At 34.5% G+C, this 14,804-nt stretch overlaps 1 protein-coding gene across 1 annotated transcript in view; it reads left to right on the top strand.

Moving 5' to 3' along the window:
• Window positions 1–12,591, top strand: part of SLC6A15 (solute carrier family 6 member 15) — a 28,805-nt gene extending 16,214 nt beyond the window's left edge. Inside the window, exons 6-11 of the mRNA XM_077168146.1 lie at window positions 1,363–1,604; window positions 1,704–1,896; window positions 3,562–3,754; window positions 5,463–5,622; window positions 10,005–10,167; window positions 11,255–12,591. Of these exons, the coding sequence (XP_077024261.1) occupies window positions 1,363–1,604; window positions 1,704–1,896; window positions 3,562–3,754; window positions 5,463–5,622; window positions 10,005–10,167; window positions 11,255–11,626 (1,323 nt within the window). The 3' untranslated portion in view covers window positions 11,627–12,591. The remainder of the gene's footprint in view (window positions 1–1,362; window positions 1,605–1,703; window positions 1,897–3,561; window positions 3,755–5,462; window positions 5,623–10,004; window positions 10,168–11,254) is intronic.
• Window positions 12,592–14,804: the final 2,213 nt, after the last annotated feature.

The following is a 14,804-nucleotide window of genomic DNA, read 5'->3' as shown; positions in this document are numbered from 1 at the left end:
AATGACCAGTAAACAGTATGCATATCAAGTTGATTGTTCATAAATTAATAAAGATAGTCATTGTTATGTTTAATTCGCATTTTTCATAAATTTAAACAGTAATAAAATTAATTGAAGCAAGGAATCCTAAAAGTTGATAGAGCATAAGTTTTGGAATCTATCCATGTTCACATCTCAGCTCTAGCCTGGACTTGCTGTGTGACCCAAGTCAGATGATTTGACTTCTCTAAGACGCAGATAATAGTGGTACCAACCTCATGAGTGACCATCAAATGAGATGCCATATAAGTGTTTTTAGTGTGTCCACCACTGTGGTGGGTGGATGCATGTTAGCAGTCTTGAGCACTCACAGCGTGTTAGGCACCATGATAATTTATGTATGTCTTGTTGGTCCCATCCTTCGGTTGGAGAAACTGAGGCTCAGAGAGGACAGACCACTTGCCCCAGGTTGTATATTATTAAATTATTAAAAACAGGGTCAGGACCTGAAATTCTGAAATGCATATTCTCAACCATAGTTAACAGGACTCCCAATAAAGGCAGTTTTGTTGCAATGGTACAAATTAAAAAAAAAAAGACAGAACACCAACTTATACACCACTATTACTGAAATCAGATTCAACTGTTTATTGAGGTCTGTGTGAGATATAAAAAATATGAGTGATCTGATTCGGTACAGTAATATTTATTTAAGAAATAAAGCAGAGTTACTTGAAATATATGTTCAGAACAGATTCAGAACTTTAGAACTATGGATCAGAAAGGATTTCTTAGAGATGATGTAGTTGAATTTCTTCATTGTTCAGAGAAAAGGCTTTTAGGAAACTTGTGAATGAACAAATCATATGTAACTGAATATGCAATGTTTAAATAGCTTAACTCTAAACAGTTTGTAATTCTTACCTGCTTTAAGTATTAGACCTTCACCAGAAAACACAAGACAGAGTATTAGTTAAGTAATCATTTGACTTTTATTGGTAGTTGGTTTATTTTGATTTGGAAAGAAAAAAGGTAAAATGGGGAAATGATTAAAGATAGTTAATTTTCTGTTTCGCATATTCCTTTGATGACTTGTTTTAAAAATATTTTTAAGTCCCCATAGAATTAGACAATCTCCATGTAAATAAAATCCCCATCTAAGAGTCTTGATGGTCTTTTTTTCCTTTCTTCATATTCCTTGTTCGTCTACTTGAAGAATTAATTATAACTGGTGAAGAACAGATTATCCCCTAGATTTAGATATCCTTTGGGTGCCTAAATATCAGTTAGACATACTTAAGCAATTTAACCAATTCCTTATAGATTAATTATTGCCAAAACATTATCTTACAGCTGACTTCTGTTATGTTTAATTTTAAACAGCTTGAAATAATGCTGGAGCCCAAGGTTTGGAGAGAAGCTGCCACTCAGGTGTTCTTTGCCTTAGGTCTGGGATTTGGTGGCGTCATTGCCTTTTCAAGCTACAACAAGAGAGACAACAACTGCCACTTCGATGCTGTCCTGGTGTCCTTCATCAATTTTTTCACTTCTGTCCTGGCCACGTTGGTGGTGTTTGCGGTTCTGGGCTTCAAAGCAAACGTCGTAAATGAGAAATGCATCGCACAGTATGGATATTAATTTCCTTAATTTTGTCAGCAACATTGTTTACAAAATAGTCCCCGAATAACCACAAATGTCCACTGATACATTGTTCTATTTCACAGAAATTCAGAGATGATCGTAAGATTTTTGAAAATGGGCAACATTAGTCAGGACATTATTCCCCGTCATATCAATTTTTCAGTTGTTACTGCAGAGGATTATCATTTAGTTTATGACATCATTCAAAAAGTGAAAGAAGAAGAGTTTCCTTCTCTTCATCTCAACTCCTGTCAAATTGAAGATGAGCTGGATCAAGTGAGTAGCCAGGCTTAATTAATAAAGTACTTCTCAATAAATTACCATATGCATTCTCCAGAAAACTTTTCAGAAAAATGGACTTTAAAATTCCTATGACGATCTTATGGATTAAAATCCATATTCTCTATTTCAGAGAACATGCTTTCTCAAATCATTAAGGTTTATTTCATTAAAAAAAACAATTTCACTGATTTGGCCACAATAATTTAAAATATGAATATAAATAAAGCGAATAATTTTCCTCAAAGAAGATGAAGATTAGCCTGATATCTTTCTTGGTCTAATATTCAATATAAAATTTAAATTGTGATCATCACTTAGCATTATCATTTTCAATTACGTTTAGAGTGGTCATTTACATTTACTCAGTACATGATTATATTTTGAGGCTTGAATGATATTTGAAATGGCCATTTTAGTAGGAGTGCTAAAGTTCCTTTTCTTAGCCACTATAATATATATTAGTAAGCAAGAAATAGGTGAATCTTATAAATATTCTTGTTTTGGCTGTCACCTCTCTTACATTGTCAAAAAGCAAAATATAATGAAGGAACTGGTTACTAAATAGTTACTTTAATGTATAGTTAACTTTAAGGTAGCTAACTAAAATAAAGGAAAATGCGCAGAATCATGTGCAGGAAATTATGGGTGAAGCTACCACTAATATAAAAACTTTGCATTCTATAAGGAAAGAATTAACTACTAACATTTCAAGTTTTTTTTTTTATTCTACTCGACTCATTGTGTTTACGAGATAAAAGAATTTGGAGTTTGTTTAAAGGTACAATTTCAGTTATTTTAGAGTTGAATATTTGTCATATTCATAAAAAATAAACTAATGTTACTGTTTGCTGGCATTCCCACTGTGTTCTGCCACATTGGAGTCTGCCTTTTTATCCATTTTATTATTGATTTTGACTAGAAATTCGTTGAGTCTCCCAAATTATGAAAACCAGTAGATCAGTCCAACTTTCAGTGTGCAAGTAGGACTATCAGGGGTAGAAAAGATGAAGATGTTAATTTTCTCTAAGATTGAAAATAATTGAATTGCTATCATTTACTTATTCTCTGTCCTCCTTTTATTTAGCACTTATATTAATAGTCTTTTAAATTAAAACGAGTTGTTTACTCACAGTCTGTATTTTCTCTACACTGATTGATTAAGCTACTTTGGGGTTAAGGTAAAACTAAATACTTTCTGTCTGCATCTATGGGCCAGAAATAACTGCGTATAGATTTGTATTTATATATCTGTGGCAATAGATCATATTCATGTTCATAAGCCTTAACAAAACCAAAAAATATTCTATGTGTTCTTTAAAATAATGTTTTAATTATTCCAGTGCCCATGTGAAATATTTTAGTATACAATGCAATATAATTATTTGTTCAGTTTACTAATCCTAAACAGAGTTTTTTTCCCCCTTTTTTTGGGGGGGGGGAGTTTATTTGGTAGAATTAAATTGGAGTTCTGACGATGAGAAAATGACCTAAGAGGCTCAAGACTGATGCCAGCATGTCCATTTCTGGCAGCAGCCCCAGCCCATTACACCATTACATAGAGATGTCAAATGTCCGTCCCCTTTTACCTGGTATCTAGAGCTAGCACGGCATATTGCCCTTGATTGTGCGTTACTCTTCCTGGTTTGGCTTATCGCGCAGGCTGTTCAGGGCACGGGCTTAGCTTTCATCGCCTTCACAGAAGCCATGACCCATTTCCCGGCATCCCCGTGTTGGTCGGTGATGTTCTTTCTCATGCTGGTTAACCTGGGGCTCGGCAGCATGTTCGGAACCATCGAGGGGATCATCACGCCGATTGTGGACACTTTCAAAGTGAGGAAAGAAATTCTTACTGGTGAGCGCTACAGTTTGGTCTTTATTGAGATGTCAGTGTCACGAACTCCTGGCACCAGACTAAATTAATAGAATGTTCACGTGTAACTCTGTGGGCAAGTCAAAGTAAGTATAAATAGAACAGTTCAGATCCAGGATGTCTTATCCAAAAAGCGCATAGCTGAACAGATAACCCTAAACCCCGTTCTCATACACAATGGCAATTGTGGCTTAGGAGGCCCACATATGGGGCACCAGTAGAGACACAAGTATTTAATGTGTCTGGGTAGGTAAGAGCATAAAATAATTTATCACTCTTGATGGTTGTCAAGTCCAATCTGCAAGTGATTATTAAGATGCTACTTTGGTTCTGCATCATCCTTGCTGTCGAGGGACAATAAGTGTGTAAGATGAATTATAAGGAAGACACATAAGGAAGACTTGAGAGTCTCTTCTCCCTGAATAATAGTGCTTAAATTTCTCAGGTATATTTCTCTCACTTGTAAAATAAAGATAATAACACATGCTCCCATTAGGATATTATAAGAACTAAGTGAGATAATTAAAATTATTTTAATTAAGTAAAGCATTAAATTATGTTATGCATTATTTAGTATAAAATATTAACATTAAATAAAGCATTAAAATATTTTAATACACAGTAGACTCTACCTAAATGCTACTCTCATTTTTCTATATTCTGTTTACATATGATATGCATTTTATGTGGGCTATGTCTTTTGCACCTGGCATAGTTCCTAGGAGATAAAGGTAATAGCTTAATTTAACCCGTAGTTATTGAGTTTTAGGGAATCCCCATATGATTGAATGAATGGATATCTATTTTCTCCTCTCCAGAACTTCCATTACCTGCTCTAATTCTTTCAGTTTTACCCCACCTCTGCTAGAGGTTGAGAAATAGAATGCAGTCATCTTTTACTTTTGAGGGCTTCTTTCCTAGTAAGTATGAGAGAACACAGTTTAATAAAAATATGGGGATATCTAAAAAGCTCTCTAAGTTTTTAAATTAATGGCACCTGGTCTGAAGTTTCTGCGTGCTTTTAGATATTCCTGGAGAAACTACTTTTACATCGTTCTTCTTAGTTAATTTCCTGGATTATCAAATTGCCCAACCCTGTCATAATTAGATTCCAAGTTAAACTGATGAGGCAAGATACAGATATAGATTCAAGTCAGTGCTGAGGCTAGGTCTGATCAGATTTTATTAGTTATGCTTTAATAATTATATTTCAACCAAACATAAAAATATGTATCTTATATGATAATCTTATTATGGGCCACCTTAGTAATATTATTAATAAAAAGAAATCAATATATATTCCAAGACTATAAAACATTATTAAAGGTATAAAGAACCTATAAACACTTGCTTCCTCAAAAGATTACTTTACTATTAATAAGAGAAGTAGGGTATGGGAATATATATTTTAATGTCTTCTCTTGTTTTTTACCTCATTTATTATTTCTCTTTGGTAAATAATTTTCCACGGGAACCTGGAGATAGGTTAACATAACAATGCTAAAACAAGGGACCGTAACTCCCAATATGTTATATTCCAAAGTATCAGGAGAGATATTGCCTTTTTAAATATTTGAAAAGTTATAAAAGTTGAACTATAGCTATTGTTTGAATCTAATAATTTATAATGAAATTTAAAATAATTGACTTTGAGTAAAAGTTTGTTTTCCCACTTATTCCTTTTGTCCAGTTATTTGTTGTCTTCTGGCATTTTGCATTGGCCTGATATTTGTACATGGCTCTGGAAATTACTTTGTTACAATGTTTGATGATTACTCTGCTACACTGCCTCTGCTAATCGTAGTCATTTTGGAGAATATTGCTGTGTCCTTTGTTTATGGCATCGATAAGTAAGTACATTGCTTTTGTACATTCATTTCTCCACTGCCTTTTGAAAAGATCAATTGTCAGTGAATTCAAATAATAGCTTTGTATAAATATGAAGCTTGTGTGTAGTAAATGCTACATCTATTTCTGACATTTTACTTTTAATAAAATTATAGGAAAGAAATGAATAGAAGGAAACACATTTACCACAAAATTGAATCTTTTGCAGGCTTTTCTTCATTGACTGGTTTTAATAAAGTATGTCCCCTATTAGGTGATTAGATAGAATTGTGTAGATTTTGAATAGTTTAGGATTGTGGAGCTTTGATTTAATTCTACAAGCTGATTATTAAGTGATAACTCTAGTGAGTATTGGTTATCTTCCAAGAACCTTGAGCTTGTTTAAGTTGCTGTTGCTACCTACAATTCACAGAAAAGGAAACTCAGGTTTAGAGAGAGACAGTGGTAGACCTGGGATTCATACTCATTTCTGTTTGATTCTAAAGCCCATGCTCCTAAGTGATTTACTAGACTGTTTTATGAAGAGAATGGCTATGTCATAATGTCTGGTGTAACAAAACAATGTTGGGAAGCAATATATCCTGGTCTGACTTCTTTGTCAGAAATAGACCTAGCATTTACTGCACACAAACTTCCTATTTATACAAAGTTATTATTTGAATTCACTATATGCATAAATCTCTGCATTATATTTGTAACCACTTGAAGCGAAATAAAGCCTCAACGTAACCTCAGGGGTCAAAAAAGACCTTTGGAGGTATTTGCCTGGTTATTTTAAAAGTTGTTGCCTCGCGTTCATGTAGGTGGATTGAGAGGCAGCACAACCATCAAGCTTATTGCAGCTTTCTGCAATGGAGGAATGAGAGCATACTGAGTGAAAACCGGAGTCCCCTTAATGGTGCATAAAGGACATTATTAGTATTGAATAGACTTTGTGACAAAAGTAGAGAATGTTTTTGATTACTGGTAAAAGCTCTCAGCCAGGAAAGATTGAGAACTTGCGTCTATTAATTATTATGTACTTGCAGCAAGCATAGTAATGGCTGTCTGACATGTATTAACTCTTCATTCCCATTAAATAATCCCATGTACTGAGTGTTGCACATATCTTAGATAGGAGACCGGCACTACTTTTGCAGGAGGATACATGAGCTAGATATAAAGTCAGGGCTTTAATTTAGACATATGATTCAAAACCTTCTTTCTCTCTACTCCGCTAAGCTGCCGCCAACTCTTGACCTGCACCGTGCTGAAATTTGATACCATTGTTGGACTTATTTGGGAATCAATAGAATCATGGACCGTAATTTATTTTTCCAAATAGACAGTTCATCATTTACAATATGCTTACTAGAGACTATCGCTTTTTAATGGTGTTCTTAAATAGCAGTCATGTCAATGGGAGAAATAATGCTCTCAACAATTGATATATTGAATTCCTGCTGTATAACAGGTAGTGTGCTCTGTGTACATATTCTATGATTCTACCAAAGACTCTCCAAGACAGATATTATCACAACTATTTTGTAAATGTCAAAAATAAAGCTCAGAGAGATAAAGCTCTTCAGAGGTATGATTTGAAACCAAATCTGTTGGTCTCCAAAGCTCACGCTTTGCCTTAGAAGCAGGTGTGGCATTTTGACATCCAAGATGCTCTCATTTTATTATTTTTTCCTTTAAAAATTTGGTAGCAACTTTGTATTTTCTGTTTATCTTCAGTAATTTTATAAGCTCGGTTCTACTCTATATCCTTTACCACTTTTGCCTCTATTTTCAGAAACAGAACTGACAGATAGAAGGCAAAACCTAAGCTTTTGAGATAGGAAATTCAAATGCAGAAAAAGAAAGTATCAGAGCATAGTGAGTTAAGAATTAGGAATAACTATGAATTAAAAAAATGAGAAGGAGAATTTGAGAGGCTGGAAGTGATGGCAGCAGCTTTTGTATCCCTCCAATGTTCTCATTAAAAAAAAAAGAAAAAAGAAAGTCAAAACTAGAAAAGCAAACGCAAAGACCCATGGACAGTTGCAACAAGATATTCCTAAGAACCCAGAAGGATGAGTGACCCACTGACAGCCACAGAGCTATGTGCTTTTGGCATTTGTGGGAGATGTAGGAGAGGATAGACAGCTGTGCTCTGGCAGTACCCTTCTCAGCTGCCGGTTCTCTCTGCAATGAGGGAGGCCAGTCTGAAGACAGTGGCGAACACTGGGAGAAATTCTGCAGGATCTTTTTCTTTATTTCACTGAATGCAGAGGAATCACAGTGCAATAATATCATCAGTGCTGTAACAATCTGGGGTCTGAAACCTCTTGCAAATAATAAACTGGAGCTCCCTTCCATGGCAAACTCTGCACTGGAGAGAAACTGATGGGAGTAAAATCCGAATTGGGCAGGACAGAGACAACAGGGGCACAGAAAGATAAAGTCCATTTAACTTTGGGGAAAGGAGAGTAGCAGAGGTCATTCTCAGAAACTGTGAGGCCAATTTTTGATCACTTTGCAAATGAAAACAAAATAAAATAAGAGAAACCAGAGGAATTGCCAATTGCGCCATCCTAAAAAATACAAAAGGATTAATTTTACTTAAATGTGACCGAGTCTTAAGAGAAGTTATTTTAAGACAAAAGAGAAAAGGAGCAGAATGATTTCCCTGTAGGCAAAAGAAAGAAAGGAAAAAAAAAAGCATACAGCAGAAGAGAGCAAACATTTCAAAATGAACTGAAATAATTTTATACAAATGATAGAAGCCACAAAAAGAATAGCATAAGTCAGTGTTATTTAAAAACAAAATAAATGTCACACCTAGAAAAAAGATGGATATGATAAGAGAAAATGTCACACCTAGAAAAAAGATAGATATGAAAAGAGAGTTATAGAACTTGGGAAATAATTATAAATAAAAGGAAAAGACTCCTGACATGAAGATTGAATTAAAAGGATCACAAAGAAAATAAGCACAATGGTTAATTCCTTAAGAGAATTAGAAGGTAAAAAGGAGTAATTTAAAGAAATGAAAAAGGAACAAAGAAGGATTTAAGAAAAATAATGGAAACAGAAATTAAGCAAAGATGATTATATATATATAATCATTTATATATTTTCCATATTATAAAAGCAGTGGCCCAAATAAATACTAAAACTATAATTCAAGGAAACTTTCCTGAAATAAAAGACAACTTGTAGGTTGAAAGGGTATACACTATACTTCCAAAAATAGACATAAAGACTTACACCAGCACATAATCTAGAATATCACTTCAAAGAAAAAGGAAAAAAAAAAAGACATCCAGCCAAAACAAACAAACAACAAAACAAGTCATTTATAAAAGAAAGAAAATTTTGATCGTCTGTAGGCTTAATGCAGCAGTGCAATGCTACACTATTAAACATATTTACAATAGCAAGAAAAAGAAAATGTAAGCCACAGATTTCAAATCATGCCAAACTGACATTCATGTATAATGACCACAGAGAATTACAAATATGCAAAAATTAGATAATATAGTGAGCCCTTTTTGAGGAATTTACTATAGAGCAAGCTTTAGACAGCTAAAAAAAGTTGGAGAAACATCAATATAAGGACTAGTGACTAAACATTATTTATCTTTAGATAACATAAAGGGAGATAGACTACTATGTAATAGTTATGGTTTCTGACAATGTTAACATTATGCAACTAAAAAGAGTGAATTTTCTCTTATGTAAATTATACCTCAAAAATCTTACTTAAAAGAATCAAATATGTCTAATAAAGACTCTAGATATGAGTAGTAATTTATAGGAAATAGGAAATTTATAGGATCAGATGCACTTGTTAAGCAACACTTTATGCGTACAATCAATGAAGTCCAGAGTGTGGCAAACTGAAAGACAAAGGACCAAGCCGATTCATCAAAAACTCGGAAATAGACGGAGGAAGAACCTATAGATAAGACTTGTAAGACAGATCCATTAATTACAATGGGTGGACTTTTTTTGAAGCCAGATGGATAGACCGTAAAAAGTATTGAAATTTTGGAAAATATAAACACACTTGGATATGTGATAATATTAGGTAATCATTGCTAGGGAAGAATTGAGATAAGCAAGTTTTCTTGTGTTGCCAGTGTTGTGTTCATACAATAGAATGGAAACAGGAGGACTTTTCAATAATTGGTGTAAGAGAGCTTTTGTTAGATATAAATGATAGTACTTAACTGATTTTACTTTACTTTATGAATGTTCTTAATGTATAAGTTGTTTTCCAATGTTATGTTGACTCAGTGTAAAATGTCATAGGGTATTCATGGCTAAACTCACGTCAAACCATTGAAATAATGCAAATTTTTAAGGAATAGCAACATTAACTGGAGAAACATTAAAATATTTTCTTTTCATTCAGGTTTATGGAAGACCTAAAGGATATGTTGGGTTTTGCTCCCAACAGATATTACTACTATATGTGGAAATATATTTCTCCTCTAATGCTATTATCATTGCTAATAGCTAGCATCGTGAATATGGGATTAAGTCCTCCTGGTTATAATGCATGGATTGAGGATAAGGTAAAATATGTAACAGAAAAGTTAGATTATATATATATGATGCCATTTTAGAGGCTTTTATCTTTTGCTCTCTTCACACTATTTTTTTTTTTTGCTTTTATGCAGAGATCTTGAGATTTTTGTTTTGTGCCTCAAACATCTATAGTTTTCTTTATATGCTGTAGATTTCTTTAATACATTGGAAACACTATTCTTGTCCTCGTTAAATCAACTTTACTCATCTTAGTATAGATTATTTGATAATTATGGGGGATTTTGCTCCAGAAAACCTATTAACCAAGCTTCCAGAAATAGTTTTCCTTTATTATTTTATTAAATTATATCCTGCACACCATTCAACAATGAAGATATGCATTAGCCATGCAGACATAATTTAAAATAAGTAAATACTAAAGTAAAGTTCTTATTATAACTGTTTTATGTTAGCAATTCATATTTTAATTTCTGCTCTCAAGCCTCATTTGTCCCATATCAATACAATCATAAGAGCTATATATTAGCGGATATAAAATCAGTAATTATTTTTCATGAATACCGCTGACCTTTAATTATCCTATGGCCAAAAATTCTACTTAATAATTTAACTAAATTCATGACTGAGGCATAAACAAATCTGTTACCCTTAATCAAAACCCTTGGGGCCAGCTGTGCTTCAAAATGTGGATTTTCATATTTTAGAAGGTTAATGTGGCGCACGTGACAGGCATCTATTGATTAGTAATGGATGACCCCAAAAGGTAGTGACTGAAGTCAAAGGTGATGCGTTATTTCTCCTGGTCTGTGGGTGCGCTGGACAATTCTTCTCTTGGTTTCACCTCCTGCCTCTGCAGTCAGCTGGGAGAGCTCCGGCAGGGTTGGCATCTCTTCACAGCTTCCTGGCCTGGGGGCAACAATCTAAGCGAGCAGAAGCCAAAACTAAAGGCCCTGAAGGCTAATCCTTGAAATGGCTTAACAGGCACTTCATCCTCTGATGAAAGCAAGTCAAAAGCCCCCCCCCCCCCCCATTCTTTGCTTAAGAACCCTGAAATAAGTACCTGAAAAGAAAGATGAGTCTTGATTATTTTTTTTTTCTTTCTGGCTTTACCAGGCATCTGAAGAGTTTCTGAGCTATCCAACGTGGGGACTTGTGGTCTGTATCTCTCTGATAGTCCTGGCAATCCTGCCCGTCCCCGTTACCTTCGTCATTCGTCGCTTCAACCTCATAGACGACAGTTCTGGTAATTTAGCATCCGTGACCTATAAGAGAGGAAGGGTCCTGAAAGAGCCCGTAAACTTAGAGGGAGATGATGCGAGCCTCATTCATGGAAAGATTCCAAGCGAGATGTCATCGCCGACGTTTGGTAAAAATATTTATCGAAAACAGAGCGGATCACCAACTCTGGATACTGCCCCCAATGGGCGTTACGGAATAGGGTACTTAATGGCAGACATGCCAGACATGCCAGAATCTGACTTGTAGCTCCGGGAAAAATCCAGCGTGTTTTCTTTAAGTTCATTTTAACACTGAACATTGGCTCTTCTAAGAGACGCATTAGGCTTCACTTCTCAGAGGGTGATCTCAGGTGTTCCATGGCTGTGATCTTTAAACCAAACAGTATTTGAAAATTCAACTAGAGCATTCCTTTGGATTCTTTGGTTTACATTTGCGCTGAAAAGATTACAGAGAAAGCTTACGATGACTGAGGCCCATGTTTGTCACAATTTTTTAAAGTACTTTTTGTGTATTTTCAAGTATTTCTATCTCTACAAACAGGTGTTACCTCAGTTTCTAATAATTTCTGAATTTACTAGTATCGACAATTAAAAAATATGGTACCTTAAAACTTCTAAGTTTTCCTTCAGGGAACTCCCAGTATTACAAGGAGCAATTCCGTAAATCGGTGCCTCTCAGCACATTTCCAGTAATATATTGCATAGATATATTCTATCTATCCAATGTCTGTTATCTACTGTACTTATTTTGTTAGCATTGATACCTTCTTAGGTGATTAGCTGAAGAAATCTGCAAAATATTTTCTTATGTAGTAGCTGTATAAAGCAGTAGAATGAGAGAATAAGGAGGCAATTCTACAGAAAGTTCGCCTCAGAGGGGGCAGGGGAACATGTGAGTGATGGCAGTATATTTTGTGTAAAATGTATGTGTGAAAATGATCTAAGAGTGACCCACTCAGCAGTCTCAAGAATTATGCAGATTCTGCATTTCTCCATGCCGTGTGCCTAAAAACCTACTTGATATTTATTGTGGTTTTGAGATTACTCATAGTATATTTATATAATATACTTGCAATGTATATACATGCATATTAAGTACTCTAAGTACTGATTTTGAAACTTGAAGCAAGATGGCATTTTATTTCCTATCTTTCTGTTTTGCTTCTGTTTTATGCAAATATAAATCATTTTTAAGTGATTGTTAAAACTGTATGGCACTACATCTTAATCAATGAATAAACAGAGTTTAAAAATGGTGTTTGTTTTTCACATTGATTTTGTAATCGCCTGGATTATCTTGAGATTCAGTCAGCACTACAAGCACTTCATAATAATTAATCATCAAATTTAAACTCGAATTAATAGAGTTACCACCACTTTAGAGACAAAAGAAAAATAGGATATTATGGTTAAATGGTGCTCTAATGAAGTCTTATGATTCTTTAAAAATACTTATAAAATATGGTGCATGGGTGGTTCAGTGGTAGAATGATCGCCTTCCATGTGAAAGGTCCAGGTTCAATTCCCAGACCATGCACCCCCCCTAAAAAATTTATAAAATAATCTCCAAGGAAACCATGTGGATGATTGATTGCTTGATGTGTAAGTATTATCCCTGAAGTCTAAACAATTATAATTTTTCATGAAACTGTTGCATATATGGAGATAGATATAGCAGAGACTTCTATGAATGCTACCTAGTTAAAGGATTTTTACTGCCTTAGCACTGTATCAATCATATAAATAATGAAGGATGCAGCAGCAAAATATGAGAGGAGTACACACCATAGTCTTTGGTTTATTTTGGCCAATTTTTTTTTTTTTATAACATAGGCAGGCACCGGGAATCAAACCCAGGTCTCTGGCATGACGGGTAACCCTCTATCACTGAGCCACCGTGGCCCACCCTTGACCAAATGTTTTTGCTCTGCAGACATACCTTAACAGACATTTATCTCAGCATTTTAAGTGTAATTCTACTGCTAGCTAAAATGTTTAGTTTTTTATTTTCATGTTCACCATTATATTTTTATCTCATTAAATTTTTAAATATTGTAATCATAGGAAATCTTTGCACATTGTACATCATTTAAAAATTCAAAAATTCAGCATAAACTAAGTTTTCCCTCCAACATTTTCCCTAGCCACCCATTTCCCATCTTCAAAGGTAACCACCATTTCCGGTTTTATATATCTATCTTTCCAGAGAGGCTCTATGTGGTAACTCCATTAACATTTCATAAAAGACAGCATCCTGTATTCTCACATCTTATTTATTCCATTGAGCAATTTATCTTATACAAATGTATCACATGAAAACTCATGATCTACCTCATTATTTCAGAAGTTGAAATAATGTTTTATTTTTGTGCTGAAACAGTATTTTCTTTGAAAGTGCACCCCCCAAAGAAGAAACAAAAAAGAAAGTACACCTAAATATTAAAAATTTTGTAGCAACTATATCATTAGCCCACCAGTCTTTAAGTTATTGTGATAATGCTTCGCCAAACAGTATAATTTCTCCTCTCTCCTTATCTTGCCATGAGGGCTATTCATCTCCAGTTGGATTCCTGCCTTCCACTTGGGAATAGGTCTCCATTTTTACTATTCATAGAGCAATACTAAGAAGGCAGGAATCATGTGTTTGAGATGGAAAAGAATTTAAACCCTTTCTAATACCTTCATTTGTCAGATGGGGGAACTAAGGTAAAGAAGTTAAAATGAAATGAACAATATTTGTTCCTTTTCGCTAATTCCATGAAGTCAATCCATCAGCCATTCATTCAGTTATTCACCCTTTCATTCAGCATCTCTTCACCAAACATCCATCTTATTCTTAGTACCAAGACAAGGCAATATTGTAATTAGAGTATAAAAGCTACTCAGATTTTTTCCTTTTCTCCCCTTTGTCAGTAAGACTCTTTCCTTACCTTTCCCCAGGCAATGTAGTATTTAATCAATAAATAGTAGTTTGAAGTGTCCTTCTAATACCCTGTCTTCTCATTCTGTTTTCATACTCTAAATTTTGAGTACTTTCTACTTCTAATATAAACTCTGGTCTGAATTTAGACCTGGCTGTGACATAGCCCAGTATTATCTATCTTTCTATGGAGGGGGGCCAGGGAGTGCGACAGGAGGGCGGGTAGAGTTGTCTGGAGTGGAAAAATTGGTTGAAAGTAAAACGTGCTCATTATTAAGTACTAGAATTATAATAAGGGAATACAATATCTTGGTGCAAAGAGGACTTGGGTATTACAGATGTTTTCCTAGCCCAACAGGTACAAGTACTGTGACTTGCAGAGTGAACATACATGAAATACTTAGGGAAAAATTGCATTTGAAAGTGTTCTAAACTATAATATTGACATTCCATTTCATAAGGAACTATGGTAGACCAGGTTAAGTCTTTCCGTTAATTTTCAAGA

Source organism: Tamandua tetradactyla, chromosome 7 (assembly GCF_023851605.1).
Source record: "Tamandua tetradactyla isolate mTamTet1 chromosome 7, mTamTet1.pri, whole genome shotgun sequence".
In the NCBI taxonomy this organism is placed as follows: domain Eukaryota; kingdom Metazoa; phylum Chordata; class Mammalia; order Pilosa; family Myrmecophagidae; genus Tamandua; species Tamandua tetradactyla.
The sequence above is the reverse complement of the archived record's forward strand: the minus strand, read 5'-3'. Positions and strand labels throughout refer to the sequence as shown.